The sequence below is a fragment of the Chrysochloris asiatica genome, unplaced genomic scaffold (assembly GCF_000296735.1).
Source record: "Chrysochloris asiatica unplaced genomic scaffold, ChrAsi1.0 scaffold00116, whole genome shotgun sequence".
Taxonomy (NCBI): domain Eukaryota; kingdom Metazoa; phylum Chordata; class Mammalia; order Afrosoricida; family Chrysochloridae; genus Chrysochloris; species Chrysochloris asiatica.
Window position 1 is genome coordinate 8820272 of NW_006408634.1, and position 18142 is coordinate 8838413.

Genomic DNA, 18142 nt, shown 5'->3' on the forward strand with positions numbered 1-18142 from the left:
GGGTTTCCGAGGAGCAGCTGGTGAGCTTGAACTGCCAACCTTGCAGTCCAGCACATTAACCTGTAGTGTCGCTCCTGAACTCCTAGTGGGTTGTTAGGTCCCCAGTAAACACCACTGGCTTTTACAGCATTGGTTTTACACTTTGTGCAGCATTCTCTCGCGGTTTCCACAACACTTGGAATGTGTTCTCCTTCTGCACCAAAGCTCCGTCGACTTGGCCCCTGGGGTTCATGTCAGACTTTTCCACCAGGATCAACCGTGGTCTAGCGTTTTGACTCCCGCAAGCACACTCAACTTACGCATCTTCTCTCTTTTGATCAAGAGTCTTCTATAGAATCTTTGATCCTGATGTTTAGTGATGGTATCTGGGCACCATCCAGTCCTGCTGGTCTCATGGCAAAGAATCAGCGTCTCCCTCTTTAACATGGGATTAATAATAATAATGTTCAAACTTCAGTCTCCCAGGCTTCTGTCTCAGTCAAAGTCAAAGTGTCCAGTTTGTCCCTCTGTTGACATCCTCCTTGCTGGCTGACTCCTCTCAGTGACACCTTGAGGAGCTGCTCCTCAAACACACCAAAGATGCAGTGACCCCAGGGCCTTTGCACTTGTTCCCATCGATGATTGCTATGTTGTTATCCCCCCTATATACCTATCTACTGCTTGGGTGAAAATTGAGCCATGAGGATGAATTCCATTCCAGATCTATCTGGGACTTTCTAATATGATCCTTAATGTGAGAACACCCCCAAAGATCTGCATGCTTTGCTCCCTTGCCTCCTTTCAGTCTCTGCTCAAAGGATACTTCCTCAGTGCAGCCAGCCCTCCCTGATCTCCTGTTTAATGAGTGAGTGTCCATCTAGCCCTTAGATCTGTTTTCTTTTTGCCAGTCTTATCATCTGGTAGCATAGTGGTTATGAATCGGGCTGCAAACCGTAGGGTCAGCAGCTTGAAACTACCAGCGGTATCCCAGGAGGAAGATGAGGCTTTCTGCTCCCACAAAGATTTACAGCCTCGGAAACCCTGTACAGGGTCGCTATGAGTTGGAACCGACTCCACGGCACTTAACAACAACAATCACCAGTCTAAATACCACATAGTCTCATTGTCTGTCCCCCTCCTGAGAACCAATGTCCCATAAAGACAAAGATTTCTGTCAGAGTCCTCAAACTCCCATGCTATTTCCTGCTATATCCTCCTCACCTAGTGCAGCACCTGATCCATTGAAGAAGCACAAGTCCATGTTTATTGAGTGAAAATCTAATGTTTAAATGAGCTCTTCCCTTGAGCAAACCTTACTCTAAACTTCTTATGTGGATTTACCCCATGGATCCTGACGATATTCTAGAGAAGCAGGTGTTGTTAGCCCCATTGTATAGATGAGACAATCAAGCCCCAGAGAAGTGAATTTGGAAAACCCAGAGAGATTGTTTAGTGCTTAGCACTTAGCTAGCTAGCTAGACAGGTAGGCAGATGCTATGCCAACTCTGACCTAAGGTGACCTTTTTACTTACAACAGAACCAAATGTTGTCTGGCACTGGGTCATCCTCACAAGCAACTCCATCTCACCGAGGGGCTCCCTGGCCTTCAACAGCCCGCCTCCTCACCGGACGTGATGTCCACCTTCAGTGGTGCATCTCTCCTGACAATATTCTGTTGTAATCCACGGGGTTTTTCTTAGTGGCCTTTTGGAAGGAGATTGCCAGGCCTTTCTTCCTGGTTTGTCTTAGTGTGGAAACTTCTGGAACCTGTTCAGCATCATTGTTGTTATTGTTGTTAAGTGCCATCGAGTCAGTACCGACTCATACTGGCCTTATGCACAGCAGAACGAAAGAAACACTGCCCGATCCTGGGCCAACCTCACTACTGTTGCCACACTTGAGTCCATCGACGCTGTCACTTGGCCAATCCATCTTATTGGGGGGTCTTCCTCTTTTTCTCTGACCCTCCACCTTACCAAGCATGATATCCTTCTCCAGTGACTGGCCCCTCCTGACAACATGTCCAAAGTACAAGAGATGAAGTTTGGCCATCTTGGCCTCCAAGGAGCACTCTGGCTGCACTTCTTCCAACACATATTTGTTGGCTCTTTTGGCAGCCCATGGCACTTTCAATATTCTCCTCCAACACCATAACTCAAAAGCATCAATTCTTCTACGGTCTTCCTTATACACTGTCCAGCTTTCGCATGCATATGGGGTTATTGAAAATACCATGACTTGGGTCAGGTGCACCTTAGTCCTCAAGCTGACATCTTTGCTCTTCAACACTTTAAAAAGGTCTTGTGCAGCAGATTTGCCTAATGCAATACGTCGTCTGATCTCTTAACTGCTGCTTCTGTGAGTGTTGATAGTTGATCCAAGAAGAATGAAGTCCTTGACAACTTCAATCTTTTCTCCATTGATAAGAATGTTGTTTATTGGTCCAGTGGTGAGGATTTTTGTTTTCTTTACATTGAGATGTAATCCATACAGAAGGCTGTGCTCTTTGATCTTCATCAGTAAATATTTTAAGTCCTCTTTACTTTCAGTGTCATCTGCATATCACAGGTTGTAAATGAGTCTTCCTCCCAATCCTGATGCCATGTTTTTCTTCATAGAACCCAGCTTCTCGGATTATTTGCTCAGCATACAGTTTGAATAAGTATGGTGAAAGAATACAACCCTGTCACACACCTTTCTGAATTTGAAACCATTCAGTGTTCCCATGTTCTGTTCAAACAACTTGCAAACATCTTGCTGTCAATCCGTCAGTTCACAGTAAGCAAGTTGCTGTTAAGTGCTGTCAAGTTGGTTCTGACTCATAAATGCCCTGTATAGGGTTTCTGAGTAGCAGCTGGTGAGTTTGAACTGCCAACTTTGTGATTCAAATGACCTTGTAGTCCAATGCTTATCCTACAGCACACCAGGACTCAAAGCATGGTGTACAGAAATAAAGAATAAAGCAGCCTGTTAATGTGTCCAGGAGGTCCAGGCTGGTGCAAAACACTAACATGTCGGCTGCTAACTGAGAAAGGGTGGAGGTTCAAGTTCACCTAGAGGTGCTTTGGAAGAAAGAGCTGGTGATCCATTTCCCAAAACCAGCCATTTGAAAGCCTTATAGAGCATAGTTCTCCTATGACACATCCGGGGTCATCATGAGTCAGAATCAACTCTTTGGCAACAGAGACTTCCCCTGGAGCTGGTTGCTTGAATTCAGAATTCTAGCCTCCTGAACTGTAAGAGGATAAATGTGTTAAGGTCGCCCCCTGGTGGTTATTTCTGTTATAGCTTTGTTTTTGTTAAGTGCCATTGAGTTGGTTCCGACTCATAGTCACCTGTATGGGGTTTCTGAGGAGTGGCTGGTGAGCTTGAACTGCTGCTGACCTTGCTGTTCAAAGTGACTTTGCAGTCCAGCACATTAACCCACAGCACCAGACCAAGACTCTAGATAACTAAGACACTGCCCAAGCTGTTAGGGTCTGTGTTAAGGTCTCTGAAGTGTGGTTCCAGGGCTAACTTTGTAGGAACTGAGCTCAGTTTTGCCTCATTCCTGGGGGATGCAGGTGAGGAAGACAAGGAAAGAGGGTTCTGACTCTCCCAGGACTCACTTGTTGTCAGTCCCTCAGTTCACAGTAAGCAAGTTGCTGTTAAGTGCTGTCAAGTTGGTTCTGACTCATAAATGCCCTGTACCTTTAACCCCCACAATCCAGAGACAGAAAGCTGGGGCACCAGAGAGGTAGCAGAGAAGAGTCAGCAGCAGAACCAAGAGCCAGAGCAAGAGGCAGAGAGGTGGGCTTCAGGCCCCTGGAGCAGGTAAAGCTGAATGCTGTTGGGCAGGAGGCTCATTTGCACAATGGAATGCCTCCAGGCATTGTTTGCTGACCCTTGGAGCTAGAGCTGAGTGAGTGCCTTTGAGTGTAGGTTTATTGTGGAGTGGAGTATCCTTTGGGCATTTGTCAGAAACACTAAAAGAGCTTTGGTTCATTGCCTGGGGGGAGGCCTGCCTGTGGGCACAGCTGAGAAATTGTCCTGACTGGAGGAGTGGTGCTCTGAGCATTTCTGCCCCTGAATGATATAACCTGTTAATTTCCCTAATAAACCTCATCACTGGGAGTCTGAGTTCTGTGATGCCTTTGCAACAGATTACTGAACTCAGCGGATTGAACAGATCGCTGTGGGAAGGATGGTTGATTCATTTTTCTGCAGAGCCAATAGATGGATCTTGATGAAAAGGAGGGAGATTGTGAATAAAACATCAAGTTCTTACTGGAAACTAGTGAGACAAAGGGCAGTCCTGAATCTATTACCTGGAAACATTTGAACTTGTAACTGAAAGTATTTCCTGAAGTGAAATCATCCTGAAACTAAACAATTGAGCTCAGTAAGTAATGTCTGCCTGAGCAATGTGCCCTAGTGAAGAATTAGCTAGAAATGAGAACAGTAATTTGCAAGCATAAATGAAAACCTGCAAGGTCAGGTTAAAAGAGGGACTTGGCTTTAACTGTGAGACTCTTAAGTTAAAGGTGGTGGTGAGACAACAGGGGAAGAGACAGGGAGAAAGGTGAAGAATGGAACCATTGCCAATTTACTGTACACATCAAATGTATTGTTTTGTTGTATATATTTTCACATACACACACCCCCCCAAAAAAAATCAAATGGGAAAAAAAAAATGTATGCTGCAACCAGCTATGGGTTGCATTTCCCAGGCCTGCAAAATAGGGCTCTCAGTTCCCACAAACACCTGCTTTCTTTGGACACCAAACATGATGATCCAGGAGAAGGGTTTAGAGCAGGGCATGTAGTAAATGCTTAGTAAACGTTGGGCATCTCTTTGGCTGCAGCTAATCTTCCAGAACGGGAGGGACGAGTCTCTAGAAGTCATTGGCAAACAGTGGGGACTTTCAGGACCTCTGCAATCTGAGCTCTCTCATTCAAAGCTTCTCTAACAAATGGGGAAGCAGGTCTAGAGCTAGGAAGGGGGAGGGTCCATCCCTCTACAATCCCATATAGCAGCCTCAGACCCACAAACCCTCTCATGGGCCTGGAGGGCAAACAGCGTGCATCACCAGCGCTACTGTCCACTGAGAGATTTTTATCAGTCTCGCCAGTCTGTCCCCCAAATGATCACCAGAGGGCGCCTGTTCCCACTTAAGGCCACTACTTACACATAGCCCTTCTCGTCTAGGTCTTGCCTGTTTCCTGTATGGCCACCACAGGGCGCTAGTTTACACAAAAGTTCAAGTCCCTCAGCTCTGATCTCTACTCCAGTGACTCCTGCCTCCCTTACAGTTAAAGCCAAGTCCCTCTTTTAACCTGACCTCCTTCCTTTTCCCTCTCAGCTCTAATCAGCTTCTTCACTGTTCCTAAACCCTCCAGGCCCACTACTGCCTCAGGGCCTTTGCACAAGCTATTTCAATTACTGTACCAGTGCTTCCTTCAGGTATCTCTGTGGTGTCATTTCCAAGGAGCCTTGGTGATGCAACGCTTAAGTACTCAGCTGCTAACCAAAGGTGGGTGGTTTGAACCTACTCAGTGGCTCCACAGGAGAGAGGCCCAGTCATCTGCTCCAGTAAAGATGACAGCCCAGTGACCGTCATGGTGTAGCACTTAGGGTAAGCACTGGACCACAAGGTTGGTTCAAACAGCAAGGTTGTCAGTTCAAACTCACCAGCCACTCCTTGGAAACCCTATACAGGGTTGCTGAGTCGAAACAACTCGACTGCACTTAACAACCCTCACACTTCCTGTTCAGATGTTATTTCTTCAGAGAATCCTTTCCTATACAGACAGCCATGTGCAGTTGGACAGGTTGTTCACTAGCATCTAATTCCTATTCTGACTTCCAAACTCAATCCCCAGGATAAAGGGGCAGGAGCCCTGTGGTCCAGCAGCTGCCTTGCCTCATCCTGCTTCGCTTTTCTTCATGGGAGGCGATACTACGTGACCCAGCACACAGTTGTTTTGCTGTTGCCCACTGTCTGCCAGCCCCACTAGCAAGTCAAGGAGTGAGGACTGACTTGTTCACCACTGAACACCCTGTACATCAACAAGGATTGAAGAAATGTATGTGGACATCTGAACTCCTGCACCTGAGAATGTGAGACTTTAGAAAGGAGTCTCTGAAGATGTTATCACTCCGAATCAACATCACTGAATTCTACATGTAGACACAAAATCAAAAACAAATCTAAAGAACTTAAAAAAAGAGAAGAGGTAATGGGTTTGGTCTCCACGGGGTTCTACTGCAGGAGGGAGGAAACTAACCCTGTATGAACAATGTCCTTGTACACATCAGCAGAGAGACAGAGGCAGGGAGACACAGGAGTGAAGGAATGTAAAGCAGTGCCAGGGCCTACCAGGGGACAGGAGAGAGGCCTGGGTGACTCTCCCTGGAGCCTCAGACGGAATCAAATACTGCGAACACCCTGATCTTGCTCCCAGGCTACAGAACTGAGACAATACATTTCAAGCCACCCACTGGGTGGTATTTCGAAACAGTGGACCTCGGACACAAACTCAGTGCTCAGTTAAGTATGTGTGGAACAAACCTGTACAGCCCCCTTCCCACACAGCTTCAGCCCTTCCCTGCAGGCTCCAACTCCCCCCTGCCCTCCCAAAACACAAACCCCAAAAAATAGGGCAGAAGGGCTGTCAGTATAGTTTTAAAAAAAGGATTGGTTTTTAATTTACAAGAGTTCTAAATGTACAGAATTCTCCTTTAAAAAAATCGTTATACACAATAAATACAGTACAAAAAAATTTATCTTACAGTACTAGTTTTGTCTCCAAGATTTCAAAACCTGGCGGGGGCGGCTGGAGGCAGGAAGAACAGAGGGAAGACTGGCAGGGAAGGGGCAGGAGGGGGAACTCGGCTCCTGGTGTGGGAGGTGCTCAGTTGTGAGTCGAAAGCTGTCCTCTCTCTCACTGGGGCACACACACAGGCAGACACAGGACGCGCTGGTGGACACGCACACACACAGATGGGACACAGAAGCCAAGGGCCCAGTGCCCCTGGACGGGAGTCCTGGGACACGGCCCTCTCTCTGCATTTCCTTTTACAGGGGGCATTGGAGTCAGGATGAGCCCGGCTCTGAGTGTCTGTCCTCAGGTGATTCTGCGAAGCCACATGCAAAAACCAATACGGGAACATAGGGTGCCCTGTCCCCCCAAAACACAAACGTGTTCCCCAGGCTGAAGTGGGGAGGAATAGGCAATGACACACCAGGATCACCTCCTCCTTTGGTGGGGGAACATTATACATTACAGCCCCCTCCCCTAAATCCACACCTTCGCTCCCTGCCGCCACCCCGACTGAGGCAGGAGGTGAGGGGGAGGCCTTTGTGACTTAATAACTTAGGCAAGAAAAACTGTCAGGGGTCCCCGGCTTGTGTCCTCCAGGGGCTGAGGGGTGGGAAGAGCAGCCCGGTGTTATCTGTTTAACGTCCGGGTACCCAGGCCGCCATTGTGACTGGAGGGTGGGTAGGTGTCGGGCCTGTGCAGGGGCGTCCGACCAGGGGCCTGCTGGAGGTTCAGGATACTGTCGATGGCGCTCTGCAGGTGTTCCGTCAGTGCCGCGTCCTGCGGGCTGTCACTGGAGAAGCTGGCCTGGTCCACGTCTGGTGACTCTGACTTGGGCCGCTTGGCTGGGGGCAGTGGGGCTGCCTCCCAGCTGGGGTCCCCGCTGCCCCCGCCCTGCCCAGCTCCAGCAGGGGGCTCAGGCGGCGCGCTCTTCAACATGCGCTGGTACAGCTCGTCCTCCACCGCGGCCAACTCACGGATCAGTCCGCTGGTGGCCTCGTCCACTTTGGTGGCTGGTGGCGCTGGGCTGCAGCCCCGGGCCCGGCCTGGCCCTTCTGTGACCCGGCTGCCCAGGGCTTCCACATTCTCGCGGTACGTCTTCCGGAGGGGCAAGCGGGGGCAGTGGGTGGCCGGGGCAGGTGGCTTGCAGTCAGGGGCGCTGGGTGGCGGGTGGTCCACTGTGCCGTTCATCTGGCTGGTGCTGGGAGGGGGCGGTGGGGGTCGGGGCGGGGGCTCAGCTGCCTTGAGCGCAGCAGGGGGTGGCGGTGGGGGCTGGTGCACAGGATCCAGGGCTGTGTTGTGCACCACCTTGCTGAGTCCGGCTTCCTGCTTGATCTTGAGTTTGAGCCCAATGCGGCTGCGGGCCTCGTAGGTCTTGATAGGTGGCCGGTTTCGGGAGGGCATGGGGCCGTCCTCGTCAGCGTCCAGGGATGAGGCAGCCGAAGACGAGGAGGATGATGAAGACAAAGAGGATGAGGCCCTGGCCCAAGTCACCGATGGTGAGCCACCAGCCCCACCATGCCGGATCACGAGCTTGGTGGGCAGGTGCGGAGGGGGCTGGGCTGAGGCTCCGGGTGCAGAGGAGGAGGGCGGGCCATGGACCGGGAGCCGGTGACCCTCGGAAGAGGCAGCTGCAATGGTGAGGCCCAGAGAGCGCGAGGAAGATACATACTCATCTGCAGAACCAGGAGACAAAGAACCCGGGGGTGAGGACGAGGACAGCTAATAGGAGCTGGTGTACACTGAGCAGTGGGTGTGCACCAACCACTGGGCTAGCCTCTGCTCTTCAGATTCTTGTGACACACCGCTAAGGACAAGCCTTTATTAGAAACTCCAGGATCTTACGGTTCAAACTCACTATCCACTCCTTGAAAACCCTGGACAGGGTCGCTATGGGTTGGAAGTGATGACAGCGCTTAACACCAACATCACAGCTAAAGAGTCCTAGTGCGGCAATGGATCAGCACTGGACTGCTAATCACAAGGTTGGTGGTTCAAACTCACCAGCAGTTCCTTGGAAACCCTACGTAGAGTTGCAATGAGTCAGAATTGACTCGATGGCACTTACACACACATCACATGGAAGGGACCTTGCTAGAGCTATAGGTTAAACACTAGGCTGCTAACTGCAAGGTTAGTGGTTCAAATCCATCAGTCGCTCCATGGGAGAAAGATGTCACTGTCTGCTCTAGTAGACTTAGATCCCGAGAACCCACTCAGGAGGGAGTCTTTGGGTGAAACACAAATGGTTAAGTGCCCTCACTATTAGCCTAAAGATTGGTGGTTCGATCCCATCTAGAGTGCCTCGGAAGATAGGGAGAGTGACCACCAGACCACTACTATTAACAGTGACATGGGGTCATTTGAATGTAAATGAATTCAAAGTCTTGGGACTTTGAATAGAAATTCAGTTCTTGGGACACACTCTCCACAAGCAGACGGCGGCTCCTCTAAGGAACCAGGCTGAAACATCTTCATCTTTGTGGAAAGTTCTACTGGGCTTGCTCTAAACACTACATTAAAAAAAAAAAAAAAAAGTTTTTGTAGCACATTTAATGTCAAAATCAGATCTGATCTGAAATGTTTGTTGGTGTTGTTGGGTGCGAAGCCAACTAGGTATTTTTCTCCCTCAGAGGGGACTTTTGGTTAGCAGCACAACGTGGGTTTGGGTGAAGTGATGTAAGGCCAAGCTTACCCTCGGGGGGCTCGTGGGCATTGGGACGCCTCCCTCCCTTACCAGGTTTCTCCTTGGCCAGCTGCTTATCCAAGGCCAGGGTGGTTTTCTCCTCCTGAATGAACATTCGGTCTATCATCACCATCTCGGCGGAGGGGCTCACCCTCTGGGTGGAGGAAGGGTAAGCAAGGTGGGGAAGACGTCAACAGCGGGCAAACGGGCCTCTCCAGACCCAATCTCCAGCAGCGCCTACCACCCCGCTTCCCCTGGCCCCACACGAGCGGGAGGGGCAGGGCAGGGCAAGCCCTTACCCGGGACTCCTCCAGCAGTAGGAGGCGGTATTTGTTCAGCATGGCCTGGGTGCGTTTCAGCAGCTGCGTAGAGACTGTCTCAAACTCTTCGTCCACTGCAGGGCAAGAGACGAGATTCAGGGGCATGGGTTGGGGAGTGGACGCAGCACCATGTGTGCATGGTCAGCCATGCATACAGTTGATGGCGCAAGGACTGAGTGTGTATGCAGGTGCGGAGTGTGCGTGCAGAAGGTGAGCGCACCCGCAGAGGTTGAGTGCGGGCATTGCGGACATACACGCAGGCGCAGTAGGGGAAGTCAGAAAGCATTGCTATGAAACCAGGGAAACCTTGACTACACAAAAATGTCAACATGTGACTGTTTCTCAACATATCCTCCATCTAGGTCTCTGCACTTCTGAAGGCAGTCAGTTTCCTAACCTACCCGTGCTAACCCTTCCCTGGAGAATTCTGCTCTGATTTATACCACTTCCACCTGACAGTTGAGGGATTCAAACCATGTTCCTTTTCAATGTTCTCTGAGTTTTGGAAACAAAAAACAATCTGAGGGGGCATAATCAGGGATGTAGGGTGGGTGGGGTAAGGTTCCCCAAGGAAATTGTCATGGGACAGCCCTTGCTAGTGGAAAATGAAATCCTTGAGGAACGCTTTTGACAGAAAACAATTCCTCAGTGCAACTTTCCTGACTTTTTTCTCAACAATGTAATATGGAAGTTTCTTAAAACTTCTTTATAATGACCTCTTTGGAATCTCCCAAGACAGTTACCACAACCTTCTGAGCTGACCTCTCTGCCCTGAACTGAAGTAGCCCAGCACATTCCTCGGAAGCCATTATTTTGATCAGACCTTTTTTTCGGTTTTGGAAAGCACCCTAGCAAGATTACTGAGAGAATTTCTCTGTAATTCTCTGATCATAGAGGCAGGTTGCCACATGTTTTGTTTGGAATAAACCTGTGCATGTTATGCAGGGAACCCTAGTAGTAATACTTTTTGACTTACCCCATGCACATGAGCTGAGCTCACTCACAATTCGTCGTGCACACACAGTTGAGGCTGGGCACAGTTGAACATACGAATGCATTCTGCCGAGTGTACTACACAGCTGTGTGCACAGACAGTTGCACACACACACATAGAAGTCAAACATTGAGTTAGGCATGCACACATGGGGCTCACACACACAGTCACGTGCGTACAGAGTTGATCTCAGAGCCGAGGGTGCACCAAGTTGCATTCTCTCTCTCTCTCTCTCACACACACACACACACACACACACAAATGAGCCTGCACACAATGAGTGGCGTGCTTAAAGAGCTGACTGCATACATGAAGTGAAGTGCAGAGCTGGGGGTATAGACGGTGGAGCTCCCTGCCACCTGCACACACACAGAGCGTGTGCACACTGAGCATGTACATGTCCATCTCTGCCCTTTGCCAAATCTGGCTGCAGATACCATGGAACCGTGTGGGGAGAGCCCTGGGGAGACCTCACCTTTGTGGTAGTCGTTGGGGGAAGGAAGGGCACCCTGGTAGACATGGTAGGGCAGGAGGCGATGCAGGGCATCCTCAAAGGAGGGGAAGGCGGTCTTGTAGTCAGGGTGCAGGACGGAGCCCTGATGTTTGTGCAAATGCTCCAGGAAACTATGGGGACAGGCGAGAGAGACCACACAGAGCGCCGGTGGTGAGGCACACATCCGATCCCAGAGTCTCAGCACCAGGCCACCATTACAACCACAGTAAGGAAAAGGTAGCCCTTCCAAAGCACAGGTTTGTGTTGATGTCTGCTAGGAGCATCTGTTTTGTCTCTCTGAATCCCTGGCAACAATCAGCAAGTGCTACCAACGTTCCCATTTCACAGATGAAGAAACTGAGGCTGGGAGAATTGAAGTCACTCACCCCCCAAAATAGGGAAAGCTAGGGACAGAACTGGGAGTCAGACTCAAGTCTGAATGCTCATCTCGGATGTTATTCTGTCTCCTGCCACTGGGGGTCAGCCTATCCTGACCCTGCGCTGGCAGGAGACAAAAGGGAAGAAGGCAGACAGAAAGGGAATGAGGCGGCAAAGTTGGTCACTGAGCAGGTTCCCAGTTCTCTCTCACTAGGCTGCTCTTCTACCACAGTCCTGGGGTGGCGCTTGCAGATAAAGCACTGGACCATGCTTGAACTGCAAGGTTGTCGGTTCAAAACCACTAGCCGCTCCTTGGAAACCCTTTACAGGGTAGCTAGCAGATGGAACGAATTCAATGACACTTAACAACAACATCATCTCTCCTAGCAGATGTACTTGTCTCCATCCTTTGTGAAGGCTAGCAGTTCCCACACACCATGGTGGTGGGGGTGGAGTCAGGGTCCGTGTCTGGTACTGTGTTCCCAGCAACTAGCATAGGACTGAGCACCATGTGACTACTTCCAACTATTTAAACATTCATCTGTCCCTCCATTTACCCAGATTCACCTACTCACCCAGACCACCATTCATCCATCCACCTACCTTGACCTCTATCCACCTACTCATCCACCCAAACACACATCATCATTCACCCAAACATCCATCCATCAGCCTCCCAACCAAACATGCATCCTCCCACCCATCTACCCAATCAGCATCCACCTCTACTTTACTCATTTACATCTCTCAACACACATCCATTCATCCAGTCAAATACGTATCTACTACTCCAAACACCTATCTGAACATCCGCTCAAAACCATTTATCCCTCCCTCCATGCTCCCATGAAATCAACGAGGCACTAACTACGCCTGAGCCCTGTTTCAGATGCTGAGGGAGGGGACAGCAGTGACCAAGACAGACTGTTGTCTTGAAGCTCAGAGCCTCGTGGGGCCACAATGCCCTGTACAAAGTCTCCTCAGATCTTTCCCTCTACCACCCTCTCATCACCAGCCATTTCTGCTTTGCTGCTGTTGGAAATATACACCAACCCAACAGTTTCTACAAGTGCAGTTTAGTGACAGTGAGCCTTTTCTGAACAAGCCATCCCTGTTAACATAAACTCACCGTCCCCTAAGCTTCTTGTCTACCCCTGCCAGTTGCTCTTGTCAGTTTGAGCCCACAGAAACAATTCTTTACAATCACGCAAGGCTCAAGGCAGTGATTCTTTGATAATTAACTGGTTTAAAGATGACTTCAGGGGACATTTTTGGTTTTAGGTTGGAAGACTATCTCAGGGCAGTAGTTTCAGGGGTTCTATCAGCCTTGGTGGCTCCAGAAATTCTGGATTCCAAGACAATTTGAAATTTTGTCTTTCATTTCCCCCTCTTTTGATCAGGATTCATCCATACAATCTTTGGTCAAAATATTCAGGAATTATCATCAGCCCATTTTTGAGAAGGGTAAACTCAGGGTCTCAGAGGGAAATGCTATTGCCCCAAACCAGGCTTATAGTCAGGCTTGTTCAACCCCACTTCTGAAGGGCAGTCCCTCTGGCCCTCCCTGGCCTCTGACCAAGTGCTGGGGTGAGATGCTGTAGTGGGACCAACTCACCAGGCTTCCTTGCTAGGCTGAAGCGTGAGTGGTTTCTTCAGGCTGCTCAATTTGCTCTCATACTGGGAAGGAGAAAGAGATAAAAGCGATGTTGTCACAAGGAAGCCTTCCCTTGGTGCCCTGACCTCCTTTTTCCTTCCAGCCTGATGTCTCAACCAGGTGGGTCCTAGCCCTAGGTGTAGGTGAGATCATCCCCTGCCCATCACACCAAATCCATAGGGGAGACCTGGGCTGTAGACCAGGATGTAGACAACAGGGAGCCTACAGCTCCGTCTGCCTCTGTCCCTTTGTCTCCTTCCCCAAGTGTGGTCACTTGGCATCTGCCTGACTTCTGATCTCTGCTGTGTACCCCCGTCTGCTAACTGGGAGCCTTGGTCTCCATTAGTGTTTAGATCTGACCTGAAGTCTCCCCTCACATCTGTCTGAATTTCCTTCTCAGCCTCTGGAGTTCTCTGAGTCATTCCTACCTTCTGCGGTTCCTGGTCTCCTGACCTGCCTCTCCTCTTTCCCCTAACTAACGTGTCCCTCTCTTTCTCACTCCCCATCTCTGATGGGTGGTCTTTGGCTCAGTCTCCCCTTTCTCGCCTCCCTAGTTTCTATATGACAGCCCCCAGACCTCACTGGGATATCCCTGGTCCTGGAAAACTTGCTCCATTCTCATGTTGTCTCCTGTCTCAGCTGTCTGTCTGTCCTGAGCAAACCATCTTATTGTCTTGTTCTGTCCTTTCTGGGGCTGCGGTGTCCTGGTCTACCACATGTCACATGGTGTGTTTCTGCTGTCTTAGTACCTTACTGTTGATTCTCATGGTCTCTCGTATGGTCCACAATGAGACTCTCTGGGTTATGTCCACCACCTGGCTTTGTCCCATCTCGGTCTGGCTGTACCAGAATGTCACCTGATTCTGATGGTTCTCAGCACCTCACCTGTCTCTCCCTGCTCTCTGGCTATGTCAGCGTGTCACCTATTTGTGTCCAATGGCTCTTGGCTCTACAGCTAGCCATCTCATGGCTGTCTGATGGTAGCAGGTTGTCACCTGGCGTTGTCTGGCTGACTGTCCCAGTCATGTATCAGAATACACACCTGTCAGTCTCATGGCCACTGGATTGTACCAGAATGTCACCTGGTGTGGTCCGGCTGCTCTCGGCAGCCCCCGCCCCCCCAGTCCCCGTCTCTGTCCAGCTATATCAGAATACCACCTGAATTTGTCTAGTGGTTCTCATGGTGACTTGTCCGCCTCTGTCCCTCAGTCCTGACCCTCCCACATCCCTGTTTCCTGACAAGCCTCAGCCTGTCCTGATGACCTGCTCTCAGGGACCTCTTACCTGCAGCCCGGAGGACTTCCCTGGTACAGACGGGGCGGCCTTGGCCACACTCAGGGCTGGGAGATTGCTGGCAAAGGCTTTGCCCTCGGCAGGAAGCAAGGGAGGGAGGCCTGGGGATGAGGGGAGGGGCAGACAGGGCTCAGGGCTCAGAGATATGAAACCTCCAAACATGACCCTGATCTTGGGGACAGGACCATGGGGGCCTCCCCAGTCTGGGAAACCCCTTGGATCTGGGGGGCAGTCCTGCTGATGGCCCCCATTGTCCCTTTCCAGTGAGGCTGGGGTGACCCCAGGCTCACATGTCCATTGCTCAGCCCCCACCCCCCACCTCAGGTCCTCCCACTCCCATGTGTGGTCTCTCTCTCCCCTACCTGGTGTGGCCATGGGTGCCGGGGCAGGGGCATGGCTGGGGACGGTGGGGTTCGCGGATTGGGCTGGCCCGCTGACCAGCACAGAGGCAGAGGGGCTGGCCAGGGGCCCCAGGCTGACAGAGGTCTGTGGGGTGGCGGGGCCCACCCCGGCCTTGTTCTGGAGAATGATTCCGGATGGCACCTGAGGAGAGGACAGGTGGTGGGGGTGGGGGGGTCAGGTGAGGAGTTGGGGCAGTCAGGTGTGCCAGGTGGGGACAGACAGCAAGCTGGGAAGTAGGGAGCGGGGAGGCCTCCTCCGGTTACCTGGTGAAATCTCTCGAGAAGAGCCTTCGGCTGGGGCAGCGCCGGGAAAGGGGTGGTCATCATCTGGAAGGTCCGAGGAGGCGGTGGGGGGGGCGCTGTGGACTCAGGGACCAGGTGGAGGGCTGGTGGGGGGCTGGGGGGCTTGTGGGGCCCCTGGCCAGACGGGAACTGGACCTGGAATTCGGGTGGTGTGGGGGCTGGCAACCTGGTGGGAGTCTCGGAGGAAGAGGCCACAGTGGTGGAGGTGGGGGTTGGGGGCAGCGGCCCTTCAGGGGGCTGGGATGGTGGACGCATAGGGGGCTGGGGTGGGCCTGAGGCAGTGGGGGCTGGGGCGCTAACAGGTGGGGGGACACCCAGCTGGTTCTGGATGACAAAGATGCTGGGCAGGGCTGGGGGTGCCTGGGGTGGGGGGCAGGGGTGCAGGGTGGGTTCAGAGGGTGGGCGGGACAGGCTCTGGGGCTGGGAGGGTGGACGGGAATGGGGACGAGAAGGTGGACGAGAGGGGGGTTGGGGGGGGTGTGGGGAGGGCAGGTGGGGGCTGTCCCCCAGAGGGGTCTGGTGAGGTAGTGATGGGGACGAGGAGGGGCCGGGACCCTTCAGTGGAGCCGCTGCTGGGATCTGGGCGGGGAGGGGGTAGAGGGGGGTCAGAACCAATACTGGCTCCTCATGCCCCAAGCTATTGGGGATCCCAGCCCCCTTCTCAATCACCCCCAGCTCCCATTCTGAGAGAAAGGGCCCCACTGGCCTCTCCCCTCCTCCCACCCTGACTGCTGTTCACAACCTGTGTACCTCAGGCCTCAGTGCCCCCATCACAGCCCCTCCACCCATCCCCCACCTCTGTCTTCTGCCCCCAACTTCACGTTCTCCATCTCTGACCACTCCACATCTGGCTCATCTCTGTGTGTGCCCCAAACCCGAGTCACAGGGGACCTAACAGGAGAGACCGTTCCCTGGCCTCACCCCCCCACCTCATCCTCTATTCTCTATCCTGACCCCACCCTCCTCCTGCCCCACCGTTCCATGTGCCTCCCTGATGTGCCCCCCGTCCCAGGCAGCCCTGCAGGGTGGGGGCAGCAGCAGGGAAGCAGCGACAGCAATAGTGGGTGTATCCCCCCACCCCGCCAGCTGAGCGGGAGAAGGCGGAGGCTCAGAGAACAGCAGGCAGCAGAGCAGCGGGCAGCGGCGACCACCCTGCTGAGTGTCCAGCTAACCTGAGGGAGCCGCACCAGAGCGCAGATACCTGTGGGTGCTGGGTATGGGAACACACAGTCATGGAGGGGGTCCTGAGGTCCCTAGGGAGCTAACTGAGTACCGCTGCAGTCAGAGGCCCCTTCTAAGTGTCTCAGGCTGCCCCACTCCTCTTTCCCTGGTGACATATGAGCCAGGTGTAGGCATGTGTGCACACAGCAGTGGTGGGTGTCTGATGCCCCATATGCGGCAGCAGAGCCTGGTCCCTTGGGCTCTCCTCACCACGAAACATCCTCATGGCGTGTGACGGTCTCATCTATGATGTACCTACTGAGTCCCCCAGGAAGGTTGTAGGGGGTGTCTTCAGAGAATTGGTAGAAAATGGATTTGAAAGAAAATGGAATTTTCCCAAGGATTTTTGAAGCCCCCTCAAATGTATGCAAGTCCTAGTCCTGTACCCATGAGTGTGACCTTGTTTGGAAATAGGATCTTTGAAGACAGATGCTCTGAGTTAACATGGGGTCACACTGCGGTAGGCTGGGCTCTAGTCCCATGGGAGTGGAATCCTTATGGGGGGGCCACGCAGTGGGAAGGGTGCTGTGTGAAGGCATGCTGGCAGGCTGGGGATGCGGGAAGTGGAGATACGGCAGTGAACAGAGTGGGGGCCTGCCGACGCCCCACATTTCTGTTCTTATAAAGTCACCAAACTCACTGCTGTCGATTTCAACTCACAGGCAACCATACAGTTTGTCGTGTTTTGTTAGAGTAGCCCTAGAGACTGAAGACAGTTCCTAATAAAAAACAGAAGCCAAGAAAAGAATCCAAAAGCCTTTTAAATGAATGGGAGAGCGAGTAAGCCGGAGAGAACCCAAACCATTCAGGTGCCCTTGAGGTTGTTCTGACTCCAAATGATGAGAAAAAGGACCTGCACATGCTCACTTAAGAGAAGTTAGAAAACGGAAAAGAACAATGAAGAAAGGAATCCCCATGAAATAGCAGCTAAAATCATCTCACCGCTCTTCTAAATTGCACAGGGCTGCTATCTCTTCATGCTGTTACCTAAATTTATTCCCAGTAATGACTCACGCTCGTCTAACACCTCGGCCACTCACCCATCTCAATTCTTACAGTCTCTCCATAGCCCGATGAGAACAGGGATATGAACGGGCCCATTTCACAGATGAGAAACTGAGGTTAGGGAGCGAGGACAGAGTTGAGGTCCCCACATAGGAAGAGGTGGAGCTGTGACCCATCATCTCCCCCTCTCAGTGCCACCTGGTGACCTCAGAGCCATTTCTCAAAGCTGACACAGGGCACAGGCTCTGAGCGCTCAGGGGACCTATCCAAGGCCACACATGGCTGCAGTGTTCCAAAGGCGGGCTTTTTTTGGTGAGCTTCCGAAGTGGGCCAACTCATGATTTCAGAGTTACGAGTTGCTTTAGCCTCCAAGACCAGGGACCCTTCCAGCATTTCTTTCTAATTTGACCTCAATAACGTAACTTCCAACAAGAAAAAAAAAAAAATCAACGTATCTATATATATCCCAGAGGTTTGCTTCCTCCAAGGGCTGTGGTGACTTGCACGTGGCTGTGATGCTGGTATTACCAGCAGGGTCACCCAGAGTGGACAGGTTTCAGTAGAGTAGGAAGAGAGGCCTGGAGATCTGCTTCCAAAAATGAACCAATGAAAAC

The 18142-nt window shown here is 51.7% G+C and overlaps 1 protein-coding gene across 1 annotated transcript in view; it reads right to left on the reverse strand.

The window, feature by feature from the left end:
* Positions 1 to 7410: 7410 nt before the first annotated feature.
* The window catches only part of GLTSCR1 (glioma tumor suppressor candidate region gene 1), a 23345-nt gene continuing 12613 nt past the window's right edge, over positions 7411 to 18142 (reverse strand). Inside the window, exons 6-13 of the mRNA XM_006868231.1 lie at positions 15264 to 15881; positions 14961 to 15141; positions 14590 to 14699; positions 13267 to 13328; positions 11256 to 11404; positions 9766 to 9860; positions 9518 to 9620; positions 7411 to 8456 (exon numbers count right to left, since the gene is read on the reverse strand). Of these exons, the coding sequence (XP_006868293.1) occupies positions 7411 to 8456; positions 9518 to 9620; positions 9766 to 9860; positions 11256 to 11404; positions 13267 to 13328; positions 14590 to 14699; positions 14961 to 15141; positions 15264 to 15881 (2364 nt within the window). The remainder of the gene's footprint in view (positions 8457 to 9517; positions 9621 to 9765; positions 9861 to 11255; positions 11405 to 13266; positions 13329 to 14589; positions 14700 to 14960; positions 15142 to 15263; positions 15882 to 18142) is intronic.